Genomic DNA, 14,100 nt, shown 5'->3' on the forward strand with positions numbered 1-14,100 from the left:
AAGTTCTTTTTTTTTCTTTTTTTTTTCTTTTTTTTTTTCTTTTTTTTTTCTTTTTGAAACCGATCTGGATGAATCACTCATCCAGTTAAATGCTTGATCGTGACTTAAGCTGCAGTAATATGAAATCCCTGGAGTACAGAGCCCTTCTACATCAAGCGATTTTTAATGTAGCAATGTACTCAAATTATTCTACATGTAATAAATGCAGTAAGCAAATCAAATATATATATATAAAAAAAGAAAAGCTTCTGAATCTGGTATGTCACAGAAGAAAACGCAATGAACCTCTCTTTAAATAGCTTTAATGGGGTTTTTCGAAAAGTACATGACAAAGCATTTAAATTCTTTTTAGGCAACACTTTGCTAATAACCTAAAAATACAATTTCAAATTGTTTCAGAGATAAAGAGGCAGCTAAAAATATCTCGCTAAACAATCTGTTACAACATGCCTTTTTGATTACTTATGACAGTGATATCTTCAGTATATAAAAAGATGAAACCGATAAAAAGAAAGATTCTTCTTTATTGACAGCGAGTACCTAATTTGAGTGGGGGAACTGTACATTGCTAAGGATTTATCTCCAAACTGATAACCAGCTTAGCCTATTTTGTGCTGTTAGCCCACTAGCAAGAAAAATTTTAAATCATCAGCTTCAGAGTAATCCAGACAAAAGGTTATCTCAGGCAGCATTTCTAATTAATACTGAGCAATACAGGCTGCCTTTTAAAAGCACGTGTGCATGTTTTAACTGAAACCAGCACCTATGATAGGATTAACTACAGTTTTATATTTAGAGTGTCACAAATATAACAAGGAATGAATGGAGCGATAAGACTCATCAAGTTTCCCGAGCGGTCCCTGCAGAAGCGCTGACGGAGCCCTTTCCGCAAAGGAGGGCTGGGGAAGGACACGACGCGCTCCAGCCGTGCTCTTCTGCAACAGTAATCCTGGATGCATGCCTGCCTGCCTGGGGCACGATGTCTGTTAGTTTCTTTGTTGATTATCTCGTGGCAATGGAGTACAACTGACCTTATCGATCTAAAGCCACCTCTCGTATCACTCTCCGGAGGATCCTCTTACCCATCTGCAGCATTTGGCAGGGCTTTTCTGCAACCCTGCCACAGAGACTCCCAAGAAACCTCAGAAGCTAGCACCAGCCTCAGCTGTCCTTACGTCCCTCCTGCAATGCCATGGACAGCTGTACTCTGTTGTCTTTTCTACAGGTAAAAGGATGTTAGAGAAAGGCATGAAGCATTTGAGAGTGCAATCCAAACACCGGTAACATTGGTTGCACCTCCTCCTTTTCTACAAGCCCAGGCAGCTGCTCAGGATCAGCTACAGACAACAGGGCATCGTTCCCCATCTGGGTGGGTGCTACAGAGAAGGAGGTGCCTGGGACCGAAGGCGCCGTGTTTGGGCATCCCACTGAAGCATGGAGGGCGTGGGGAAAGCTTCAGGGAGCGAGGCGAGGGATGCAGAGGACCAGGCACGCCGCTTCCTCCTGTGGATGACACGGAGCGGAGCCAGGAGCTGGCTGTGGTTCCCATCGCACCGCCGCCAGCCGTGCCAGGGACAAACCAGCAAACTGCATCGGGGCACCATGCTCGACTTTCTGCTTTTGCTCTTTGGGACAGCATAAGACAAATTTGCTTATTTCAGGCCTTCTGCCTTTAAGGAAAATCTTCACTATGTGCAATAGATATGAATCCATGTCCCACGTCAGCTATAATAATAAAAAGCACTGGTTTTGCTTTCAGATCTTTCAGAAAGAAGGAATCCACTGTTGTAATTCCACTGAGAGCTGGCAAATGTTACTTACTTTAACTTCATCTCTGTTTTGTAGCAGAAGAAAGATTTATCATCATCTTCACAAGTGAAGATCAAAAACTTATCCCATTTCTCAAGAACATACCTGGCTTAACTTAAGGTATCAGAGATATTTAACAAGTAGAGACTGAGATGAACCTAATTTCAATGCATTTCTCACGAATATTTCAAATGAACCACAGTCAAAGAGTGTACCTTTTGATAAAAAACATTAATAAACCTAAAGATATTTTAATCTCTATTAGTATTCTTCCACTTTCCATCATTCCCTCAGTATTTTCCAAGTTATCTTTTGACCCACTAATGTGGTGAATGAACATTTGGTTAAGTGGCTGCTCAGGTAACTTTCTTCCATTGCTCTGTTTTCAACATATTATGCCTTAAAATGAAACATACTTAACTCTTGAAGGACAAAAACTGTAAGAGTAGCTTTTAAAATGCTTTGTTAGCTTACGTTTAATAAAAAGACACAGTTTTAGTAGATGCAAATAAAAGCACTGTTGGAAGTTGAGCTAAGTGGATTTTTCCTGCAAATACTCCAGTTTGTAAATCTTAAGTATTTGCCCAGTAAGAGGGCAAAAAAATCATCTACGCTACTCTCAAAAAATACGCTGTAAGAGTACCGTACCAAATTACCAACTCGATTAAATAGTTACATTGCTATTTTTAAAAGTCTCTTGAACTTGTTTAAAATGATCGTTTTGTCCCTTCGAGATGCAATCATTACCACATAAAATATTGCCTCTTATGAACCAACCATTCCACCACGAAGTTGAAAGGGATCGGGACACGCACCCTTGCAGGCCTCTCCTTCCCTCGTAGCATCCCCTGCCGCAGGACCGGAGGAGCAGCCTTCCCCAGCCTCACTCCCCCGCACACTCCCCAAACTCCAACAACGGCCGCTTACCTCTTCGTAAAACTTCAGTTGAGGGACGGCTTCATCAATCTCATTCAGGCAATAGTCTTTAAAAAGCAAAAATCCTGGAAAGAAAAAAGTGAAAAAAAAATTCAGAAAAAAATGCATCATTACTATAACAACTTGTAAAAGGGATACAAAAACACCCGGGTAACATCACGGATTGTATATACCTGTGCAAGTATCCCTAATTGCCAAGGCTTAGCAATACTGATTATCAAGCGGCTCCACAGCATTCTGAACAGAAACGGATCATAAACCTCACTCACCTCCCATAGGTATACTAAGCATATTCCAATTTCCACCTGCTGAGAATTTTATGAGACGTTTACGTAATGCTCCGAAATATCCCATTCCTCTTCACGGATCAGATTTTGTTTCTTTTTTCAGAGTAAAAACTAGGTACTACTCACATGTTTTGGTTTTCTGAAATAGATCTACCTACTTTTTATTGATAAAAAGCAACCTCTTCTGCATTCTGATTTTAGAATTACTGGTTAATGTCATCTCTAATAGGTTTTATAGCACAATAAATTACATCAGGATCTTTATAGTTCCTTTGCAAGCAATTTAAAGCATGACCTCTGCAGCCTGCTGACGAGTATTTTCCATTAGAAGTATTTTAACAGACCGTTACACGCTTCGTCTCATGGAAGTACTGTCTTTACGTTGGCCTGTGCTGGTACCTGCTACCCTTTTACTCTACATGGGCATCTGTTGTCACAGCTAATTGTCTGGGTTATCTGCAAGCCCCTCGGAGCTGTGAACCAACGTGCTTTCGGCTCACTGCAGCAGGCAATACCTTCCCTTATTTAGAATTATTGTGCACTTACTGAAATCACACCCAACTTTTGGAGGCAAGACCACAAAAGCGTTAACTCAAATAATGATGTGAGCAAGAGAAGGTAGAGCAGCTAACTCGAGGGCTGCCGCTGGCTGGGAACCGCTCCGTCCCGCTCCCCTGCTCGACTCCTCTCCCAACAGAGCAGCACATCAAGATACAAAACACCCCTTTTCAACTTAAAAAAAAAAAATATATATATATACGCACGAGACCTATTTTTTTTTAATTAAAATGTAATTGTAATTTGAACTTACAGCAAAATTGCATTACCAAAAAAAGCAGCACATCACTGTATGCTCAACTAAAAAATAATATAACCACCTACGACGTCTCATGTTTTCCAGAGTACACTATATTTAAAAATATGCAAAACCCACTTCATGTGCTACATAGTAATTTCACTGTAGTGTGTACAGGACAGCATTTAACTGTCAGTTATGAACATCATGTCCTTTCAACTCACTATCATCTAATTTTATCAAAGACCAAAATAACAAAAAAACCCCACCAAACTACTCAGAAGCAAACCCATTCGTCTCAGCGGACAAAGCAACGCTAATCAGGGAAACAAAAGCTTTAATTTATGTATAATGAAAACATTTATCAGCTTCTTGGTAGCCCCTCTAGCTGTATCTAGATCCCAAGTTAAATTTCCTATTGGAAGACCTTGTTTTCCTGGGGTCCCCTGGATTTATTTGGTCACGATCAGAATACCAGAAAAGGGATTATGACCAGACAACCCCCTATACTTCGCTTGACTCATTTAGCTGATTGGGATGATATTTCAAAGATTATACAAACTGGGTTTTGTTCTCTAAATAAGGACAGAAATCTAATAAAGAGTTGCTCTTATGAGATTCTCCAAACTTTCTAATTATTCTCAACAGAAAGAATCATTCTTGAAATATTTTATAAACAACTGTGCTTTTTTGAAAACAAACCAACCAACCAACCCCGTGTTTTCAATTCCTTAAAAGTAATTTTCAATTAGAGCGCTTTTTTCCTTTCTCTTTTTCTTTAAGGGCTCATCTAGTTCCTGTTTTATTGGAAATAGTCTTAGTTAAGTTGTCTTCCCTTATTGCAGGGGAGACGGGAGCGCAGCAGCGGAGCAGCCCCAGCAATCCCCACGCCTCAGGCGAAGGATGGAGCTCCCAGCCAGGCACCCGAGAGCCACCCACGGACCCGAGAGTCACCCTGTCACCGCAGGGGCCACGCGTGCTCTCCCCGCGCGAGTCACAAACTGTCCCCACCGCGGCCAAACCCACCCGAAGCCGCTCGTCTGCCGGACTGCGCCTCCGGAGAGCACAGCCCTGCTTGCATTCCCCCGCCTGAGCGCTGAGCCGGGCCCGGACCCGGTTTTGAGAACAAAACCTGCCACTTACGGAACTGAACCCAATTCACTATTTTACACATGATGGAAACAGCAGCAGCACCGAGCAAAATAATGCTGAATTGACTGAACTTTTATTTGGACAATGAACCAAAGAAGATTACAGTCATGTAATTAAGAGACTAAAGAGTGGCACAAACAGCAATGAATGCAGTGAAAGAAAATTCCCTGGCGTGGTCCCAGCTACTGGCTGTTTACCAAAAAAACCCACAAACAAAAAAAAACAAACCACAAAGACAACTGTGGGAGGAGTGTGAAAATATACCAACACAAATTTTCAACAATGCCATGCCAAACATTTTAGCCCTGTTTAATATTTTCCAAACTTTTTAATTTAATTATTGCAGAGAAAGAAAAGGCTCACAGGAGCAGAGAACAACAGCAGGCTTATGCTGCCTGCGTTATACAGCCCGCTTCTCACTAAGTCTCTTTTTTAAACTGCATTGCTATGGAAAAAACTAGAGACAGCCAAAAAAAGAAGTTAGAAACTTCTACAGATGATTAATATAGTCATAATAAGTTACAGCCATATGAATCAAGACTAAGAAAATGCTGTTAGTCAGGTTCCAGTGAAGATGAGCAGAATTATTACAGCAGCGTTTTAAAGTGTACGACAACAAAAAAATAAATTATTAAAAAATACTGCAGTAAAATAAATTATAGCACAAAACATCTCTTCTCCATGAAGTTACCGACGCTGTAATGATTCACTAGTAGGACACCCAAGATATCTGCAAGCCCGTTGTAGACAAAACGGTACGGTGGCTCTTCCAGCGCCGCAGCACCCTGACGCGCAGCGGGGCGGCGGGAGATGGGGCGGCCCCTCGGCCCCGGCGGGTGGGCACCGCGCAGGGGGCTGATCCTGGCCCGCGAGGTCTGTCCGCTCCTCGCCCGGCACAGCCGCCTTTGCTACAGCAGCGGGTCACGCGGGAATTCTTTCGTAGCCAGAAAAATGGTTAATGTCTTTTTTTATTGTAATTTTTACGAGTTGCAAGAAGGGGGAAAAAAAACACTTGAAAAGGTCAGTAGCATCCAAGAAGAATATTATTTTAACACTCAGGGAGTGTTCAACACATAAATTAGAGCATCAGCTTTCATAAACTAGTCACCATTGTCTTTTCAGGAAAAAAAAAAAAAACAACACATTCCCTGTTAAGAAACGCTGTTTGATACTAGTTAAGTTGAAATAAAAATAGATATTTCAAGTTTCCTTTGAAGAACCTATGGACTGGGAGCATTTATGTACATATATTAAGATATACTGTACACATACATGCAGCTTATATATTCATCAAAAAAAACGGCATTTCACAAGGACCAACCTTGACAGAAAGGCTTCTAGTACTATTTTTTAAAAGATATGTTCTAACCAAACCATAAGAAGGATTATGCAGCATCAGCTTTCCAAGGAACAGTTTAGAAAGCCAGACACATGCACTGCTCTGCAAAGAAGTGCTGGGTTATTTCATCCTACAAGTTTTCCACGTGACTGTTAGTCCAGATCCATACCTTACAACCAGAACCTATGTATTTTGAATACCTCCAAGAATAAATTTCTAACAACTATGTGACAGTGCCTGCACCGGTGACCGAAATACTGTCTGGTGGCTTCAGCACTGGAAAAATACTCTAGAATTGAAAGTGGATAGCCAGCTGCAGAATTCATTACTGCTTCTGCGGTGGCAATGAACAAAGCAATGGCTCGTCCCGCGCGGGAGCTGTGCCAGCGGCCTCCGGTGAAGGGGTCCAGGTGCTGCGGCAGCCCGCTCCCTGCGATGGGGAAATGAACTTCCTCCTGACTGCGATATTTTACACGGGACTGACGAAAATCAGATTCGTTCAGAGTTTTTTAAGTACATCTTGAAGCTTGGCTTGCATTAGGCAACCCTGAGTGCTGCTTTTAAAATTATTAACAAACACAGACATCAGAGAAAATTTGTGGGTGTCCAGCACAACCTTTTTCTTCAGCAGGTTGTATATGGGGAAGAATAAGCCGAGTGATGGAGTTCTTTTTTAATTAATTGGGAATCTCATGATTAATGAGATTTTTTTCACTTGCCTCATGAAAACAGGGGGGGGAAAGGTGACAACTCAGGCATTTTCTCTGTCAAAACGACAGTAATGTCAGACAGCAAAATGCAGGCAGCACAATGCATCCCTCCTCGCCCTGCCTGGATGGAGAGCTGCTCTTCTGCGCAGGTCCGCTGTCGGCCGGCTGAAGAGCAGCTGCGTCCCACAGCTGCGCTGGGAAGCGGCTGGAGGAGGCGAATCGCTGCCACGGTGCCAGGAAGATGGGAGGGCTGCAGGAAAACTTTATTTCCAGGGATGATTGATCAGAGGCTGATGGTTAAGGACAAGAAATGAAGAAGGATCTGGGGACTGTAAGAGACTTTAGCAGAGCCTGGAGGACAGAGATGTTAAGGAAACATCTCTGGGGAAGCCAAGAAACAAAAACAGATTGCCAAGCGATTCTGGGGAAGCCAAGAAACAAAAACAGATTGCCAAGCGATGAGAGAGGTTTTTAGTGACTTGCAATTACTTCACTGAAGATTTACAATGGAGGAAAAGAGAATCAGAATCTCCACTACCCAGTTGAGAGTATTGCTCAAAAGGATCTAAAAGTCCTAAGTATTAAGAAAAATTTGAAAGATTTTGTGGGTAAATTCTTCAGTTAAGAAGCCCTATTCCCTGATTTTTATCCGTTTTTGAATGATTGGCCGTAAACCATTAGCTCTTTTACAGCACAACTGCAAATGCAAGCATACTACTCCTCCCTCTTCTTGTGTTTCCAGCTTCTCTGACCGTGCAATCCATGTCCCCAGGTATCAGCACACTTGAAATCTTTCCACTGTCCTGAATTCAAACAAATCCAATTAGAGCTTAATATTCTCCATACTGGAAGGGTTTCTCTTTCGGCCTCCCATTGTATCAATGGATTCTGCACTTCCACTGCAGCATAAAGGAAATCTCTGCTTTTACTGATGTTCTTAGATTGAGTGAAAAATTATTAGCCAGAAACTGTAGCTCTCAGATAATAGCAAAACTAATTGACAGACGCAGCATTGAATAAGTGACAGTAGTTTTAAGAAGTTCAAGGAGAACTGACGAAAAGCACAATAAGCACAGTTAACTACACACAGAAAAATAAGGCCAAGAACAGAAAGCAGGAATTAAAAAAATGATAGCGTTAAATAACAGATAAAAGGAACCAGCAATTATTTATGAAATAAAGATGCTGACAGCTTTTGCTTTAAAGATTTCTTCTTCTATACTATATAATTTCTGCAACAACCAGATCACTAGTTGTTAAGGGAAAAAGAAAAAATATTTTTTAAAAGCTTGTTCTGGTAACACCAAAGTAATGGGTGATATCAATAATACGTACATGCGAGCACGAGTCAGCACCTAGCTCCAAGCCTCTGCTTTCCCCATCTTTGGACAATAATTTTGTCCCATCATCTTTTTAGGGACAATCCTGTACAGTTAAGTTTGCCAAATGCCATTAATTGCACTAACTCCAATTACCAAGACAAAATGTCTGTCAAGGAGGGACAAAGACGACCCTTGAGGTTTGCAGCTCAGTCTTAACTGGACACTCGCGACCAGGTACGGACAGGGAGATGCGGAGAGCAGCCGAGCACCAGGGCCTCAGGCGAGAAAGCCTGCGCCCGCTCGAGCGATCGGGCCATTCCCAGAGCTCGTCCCCAACCGGACAAGGTCTGTTTCACAACCTTGAAGGGGACAAAGTGAGGGAATTCAGTTAACCCATCTCTTTTTAAAAGCAACATACTTTTTACTTCTATATTTATTTCAAATTATGTTTTTCTAACATGATTTCAGAAATTTTGCATGAAATCCTGACTCCTAAGTCAACGGCAACCCCCCACCCCATCCCTGAGTTAGTAAGGCCTGCCTTTTCTTTCCTGAATTCAGCACTGCTTAGGGCCCGGCTTGGGCAGAGAACAGAAATGCAGCTGGTGACCAGCCTACACACTTCTGCCAAACCTGGCCTGCCCACTGACACCATGTTTACAAGCTGATTACGGGTTACGCTATTTTATTACCCCAAAGCAAGCCTTCTGCCCCACTTCTCACTTCCACGGAAGGCTTCCATGCCATCCATGCCACCCTTGTCCCACCAAATGGCCAATGGGTACCCATGGCTACGTGCCCGTCCCCCACAAGCCCGCAGCTCATCCCGGGCTGGCACCTTTATCCATTTAAGACACTCCATCTGCTGCAGTCTCCTCTATGAAATTTTGAATTCACACCTCTGCAGGTGCCCTGGTTTGATGCAAGCCCAGCACTTCTTGGCAGCCACCCTCGGCTCTGCAGCGAGACCGATGCCCGTGGGCCATATCCACCCTGGCACAAGCGAGGCTCAACCTGAAGCCCCCAGCAGGGATCACACAATGCTACTGAGACCAACAGAACCAAGCACTGCTTTGCCAAGACACAGCACATTTAAAAGCCACCTGTTTGTTAGAAGAGTCTTTTTTCCTAAAAAAGAAATAAAACCCGCAATGTAGAACCCTTCTCTTAAAATTTTAATAATGAAAAGCCTCCCTTTCCACTTGTAGGGATTAAACTGCCTTCTCATTTTACAGTTACTTGTGATTTTCCTGCCCTGCTACTAGTGTTATTAAAGCAGGACGCATTGCCCTGTCGGCGGGTTCAGCAGGCGTCGAGCCGCAGTCAGCCGGGACGGCTCTGCCGGCAGCTCGAGCCACGCTGCCAGGCAAAGGGGCGAGTGCTGGTCTTCTGCCTTCGCCGACCGTCTAAAGGTCACCTCTGCATTCATAACGCTGTATCTTGATCTTCACGAGAATGTCAATTAACTGAGAGCACAGAATAATAAAAAAATTAATGAGGAACTCCATAATAAAACAAGCCCTGAGAAAAACTACTTATCTAACTGGAATTTTATTAGTATCTGATTCGAATACCCTTTTAACAGGAGTAAATAAAAATCTTATAAAAACAAACAGAAGTGACTAGGTAAGACAGCAGAGCTAAAAATAGACACATTTAGCCCTGATATAAGTATTCACAATGTCACTGATTGAAAGGAAGCTGCATCTATTTACAGCAGACCTGAACGTGGTCCAAAATGCTGATGTAGACTCTTTCTAGTAGGCAAAATAGCAAATTAGAAAACAAAAATATCAAGCTGTTTCCAAATCCTAACTAAACATGCTGTGTATAAATACGGAATAATGACAAACAAATAAGTAGCGACATCTGCACCAGAATCAGTAAAGGCTCGTTCCCCATCGACTGCGGCTGACGGCTCCGACTCCCAGGCAGGCAAAGCTTCAGCGCAAGCTTCCCCACATCGGGCTGCTCGGGAACGCGCGCCGGTGCTCTGCGCTGCAAACCCCGCAGCTCAAGGACTCTTCCTCATTTAGGGCATGTGAAGGTCTCTGTCCTAAGTCCCTCCAAGACCTCTCCTGATCTTTCTTATTTGGCTGAATTTGGACAACAGCATAGAGAAGTCAGAGGAGTGTAACCTCATGCAGTAAGAGCAAGAGGAGTGTAAGAGCATGCAGTAAGAGCAAAACTCAACTATCACACCACAATGAAATTATTGTATCTTTATACAACCAGTTGTTGGTTTTTTTAACCATCTGAAATGGCCCTCACCTGGAGGCAAGGCTGTGTTACCCCGCAATGAAACGGCGCATATCCGCTGTGTGACCCCCGTGAGCTCTTCTCCAGCGCGGTCTGTAGCCACTGTACAGCCAGGACCATAGCCAAAGGATCGTGCCTGGCTCTTCTGCTGGAAAATTAGCATTCCTCCCTATGTGCCGTCTCATGGTTTATCCCATTTTATTTTATCTGTCTCAAGTAATGTAATGAGCCCACCATCGGTACCAGTAACAGATCCAGGTCTTATATACAAAAAGTTAGGGGTAGAGATCTATTATTAAACCATATAAAAACTGTAATTCAAACCAGCCTGCAGTTGTTAGCAAATATCCAATCAAGTTCAAAATCTTGTTCCATATGGTATACGCACTCAGTTGCCATAGCACAGGATAATTAAGACCACCTAAAAGCTCCAGAACTGAGAGAACCACGAATTTCCCTGTTCAGGAACAAAGAGACTTGCTACTACCAGGGAAAAAAAACTCATCTGCGTAGGAATCACAGCTTTGGCTAGGTACAAAGCCACAAAAATCCTCACAGTCCAGAAGGCACCACAGATTTCACTATTTTTCTTTCCAGTTATGAGCTATTTGTCCTTAATCTATTTTTCCTAATAGAGCCTAATGAACATTCACTTTTCATTAAAAATAATACATCATAACAAATTAAAACATATCTTTGCGCATAAAAAGCAGGGTAAAAGAACAAATTATATTTTACAAGACAGGACTTGCATACAATGGTGAGGAGGGCAGAACAATTTCCCTAGCACAGAATCCAACTGAGCTCTGATTAGTCTGTAAGTTGCCAGGTACCTTGTTTAATGACGTCTATAAATCATTATATGAAAATAAACTTTGGCTAAAAGGTTTCAAGTGTCTTCAAAGAAAATCCTTATTTCCAGGCATATTTTCCAATAGCTTTTTTCACCCAGTGAAATGACTAACACTTGTTAAAACTTGGTCAGCCATCTTCCCCAATGCTAGACCTGTGCATGCCTTAAACTCCTGCAGCGAGGGGAGCAGAACTGTACCGCTCCTCCAGCACACACATTTCAGACACGACAGAGGAGTATTCCCAGTTTCTGCGTCAAACCTCAACACAGGCTTACAAGGTAGAGGATCTTAAGCAGCTAATACACTAACTTACTGAGAGCATTCGATTATTATTCTGCTTCAAGCCCAGAAGAGCATTTGGGAGCAAAATACTGGAGGTGGATTACAGAGCCTGCATTTCAAACGGGAAGGCGCAGGGTAAACACCCTTCCACGTCCTCTGACAGCAGCCAGGAGCTCAGCACTTCCAAAGGGCCGGACCAGCAGCTGTCAGGATGTCAAGTGGAAGCACACCAATTCAAATGATAAAAGGATTTCTAAGGAAAAGAAGAATATGCTCTATTTTTAACACGCAGCTGTAAATCATTTGAAAAAAAAAACAAAAAGTGATGTCTGTGCCTCTCCCACTGCAATTGCCGCTGGATCTTTGCCTCAAAAACCCCCCACCATGTATCATCTTAAAACCCTCATGAAATGTACCTCTGAATATTGAACATGCAATAAAACATTTTTTAAAGCCACGAAAAGAAAAGAAAGGGGAAAACTTATATCTGAACCACATTTAGTACATATCTCTCATACTCTAGTCTCCCGTAACATATTCCAGTTGAGTAAAGGAGATCTATACATACATTGGAAATGGAGTATCAAAGGCATTCAACATATCAAACGCGAAAGAAAAAAAAAGGGTTGTACATAAGAAAAAGTAGCTCTAAAGGACCGAGGCCTAATATCACTAAACAAAAATATGTAAAAAAATTCTGATTTTTAAAAGGACAACTAAACAGAAAATTGAAGGATTTCATTTCAGTCAATCAGTTATTGCAAAGAACGTGATTACATTCCTTCACTAAAGCTCATCAAGAAATACACAGCACTTGCGGTTTTGTTCTTTTTTCACTTGTAAATAGAAGAAACTCCCACCGCTTTTGCAAGTGGTATTAGCAGCTACTAGCAAGCTATTAGCAAGCTAGCAAGTATTAGCAGCTTAAAAACGTCATGACGGTTGTTTGCTATTTGTTTTATCGGTTCTTTTCCCACCTCACAAGAATATTCGGTCCCTATGAAGGACGTGACAGTTGTTATTTTCTTGATCGGTATTTTTCCATTATACAACTTTTAAAAATTACTTACATAATGCAAGCCAATATCCTTTTATTATTGACAAGCACACTATTTCTTTTGACATGCTGCGAGCTACGAACCATTCACTGTTATGAATTATTTAACACACAAAGTACACTGGGAGGTGTTATTTCTACTTCTTAGAAAGGGCCTAGATCTGTGTGTGTTTTTTTTCTTGGGGGAGAGGGTGGTGACAGGATCATTTAATGAAGACACGGAATAATTTCACAACAGAAGGGTATTCTCAAGTCCCTGATGCCAGCATGCACCTTAGCAAGTACTGTTCAGTACCTTAACCACTGTAAAGAATCAAACTGTTCTGCAATAGCATCTAGGAAGACTGTTGTACTGTGGTTAAAATTAAAACACAAACCCAGTAGTATTCAGTCAGTAAATACACACAGCACTTAGTTAGGTAAAGAGCAGCAAAACCAATAAAACAGTGACAGAGCACAGATGATTCTCCTACATGAATTTTAAAGCCTTCCTCTGGTTCACTCTGTGCACTCTAAGAGAGAAGAAAGCTGCTGAGAGCTGGAGGTTCAGAAGCAGATGGCTCTACTTCTCCTCAGACTTCTTCCCCTTGTAATCAAAGAAATTATTGACAGAAGTATCTAGAAACATTAAGAAACTGGTTTGCGTATTTCTGAACCTACCTATCCAACCACCGCAGACACGCACACGTTTGAGAGCAGAATGTTACAGAGGCACTGGCTGGGCATACCGCTCTCAGTGGAAAGAGGCCAGGAAAGAGAGCAGCAGCTACCCTATAAGGTTACTGCTCTGTTCCCCTCCGGAGTTTGACGATTCGGAGGTCTGATGGTGTACATTACTCACCTCCTGACATCACCGAGTGATCTTCTGCAGCAAGAACCTCGCAAATCTGGCCAGTTCCCCGGGGGCTCTGCAAGTTGTGTTATGCATCGTTCTTTTATAGGACAGACATTGGTATAGCACAATAAAAGCATTTGAAAGGCTTATAGTAAATATCCATGTCTGTTCTCTGCTCTACAACTGCATTCAAGTGTCTTCAAAGAAAATCCTTATTTCCAGGCACTGAGATAATTGATAGCCAGAGCTCTCCAGCTTCTCTGCTCTGCGACTTTCTAACTGCTCTCTCTCTTAAAAGCACTGCTGAAAGTTAGAAGACTTAACAGCTTCAGTCATTTAGATTCTACTTACTCTTCTCCTGGTTTCTGAGCTTTTCTCCTGTTACTAATGAGTTATCCCACTGAGATGCGTGAGTAGCACTGGCAGGACCAGAGAATCTGCTTTATTATTTAGTACAGAGCT

At 42.2% G+C, this 14,100-nt stretch overlaps 1 protein-coding gene across 1 annotated transcript in view; it reads right to left on the reverse strand.

The window, feature by feature from the left end:
* GRK3 (G protein-coupled receptor kinase 3) overlaps positions 1–14,100 on the reverse strand; it is a 78,959-nt gene that overhangs the window by 37,574 nt on the left and 27,285 nt on the right. Inside the window, exon 3 of the mRNA XM_087754472.1 lies at positions 2,737–2,810. Within this exon, the coding sequence (XP_087610598.1) occupies positions 2,737–2,810 (74 nt within the window). The remainder of the gene's footprint in view (positions 1–2,736; positions 2,811–14,100) is intronic.

This window comes from Nipponia nippon, unplaced genomic scaffold (genome assembly GCF_047370975.1).
Source record: "Nipponia nippon isolate SJK-2023a ecotype South Korea unplaced genomic scaffold, ASM4737097v1 scaffold_18, whole genome shotgun sequence".
In the NCBI taxonomy this organism is placed as follows: Eukaryota; Metazoa; Chordata; class Aves; order Pelecaniformes; family Threskiornithidae; genus Nipponia; species Nipponia nippon.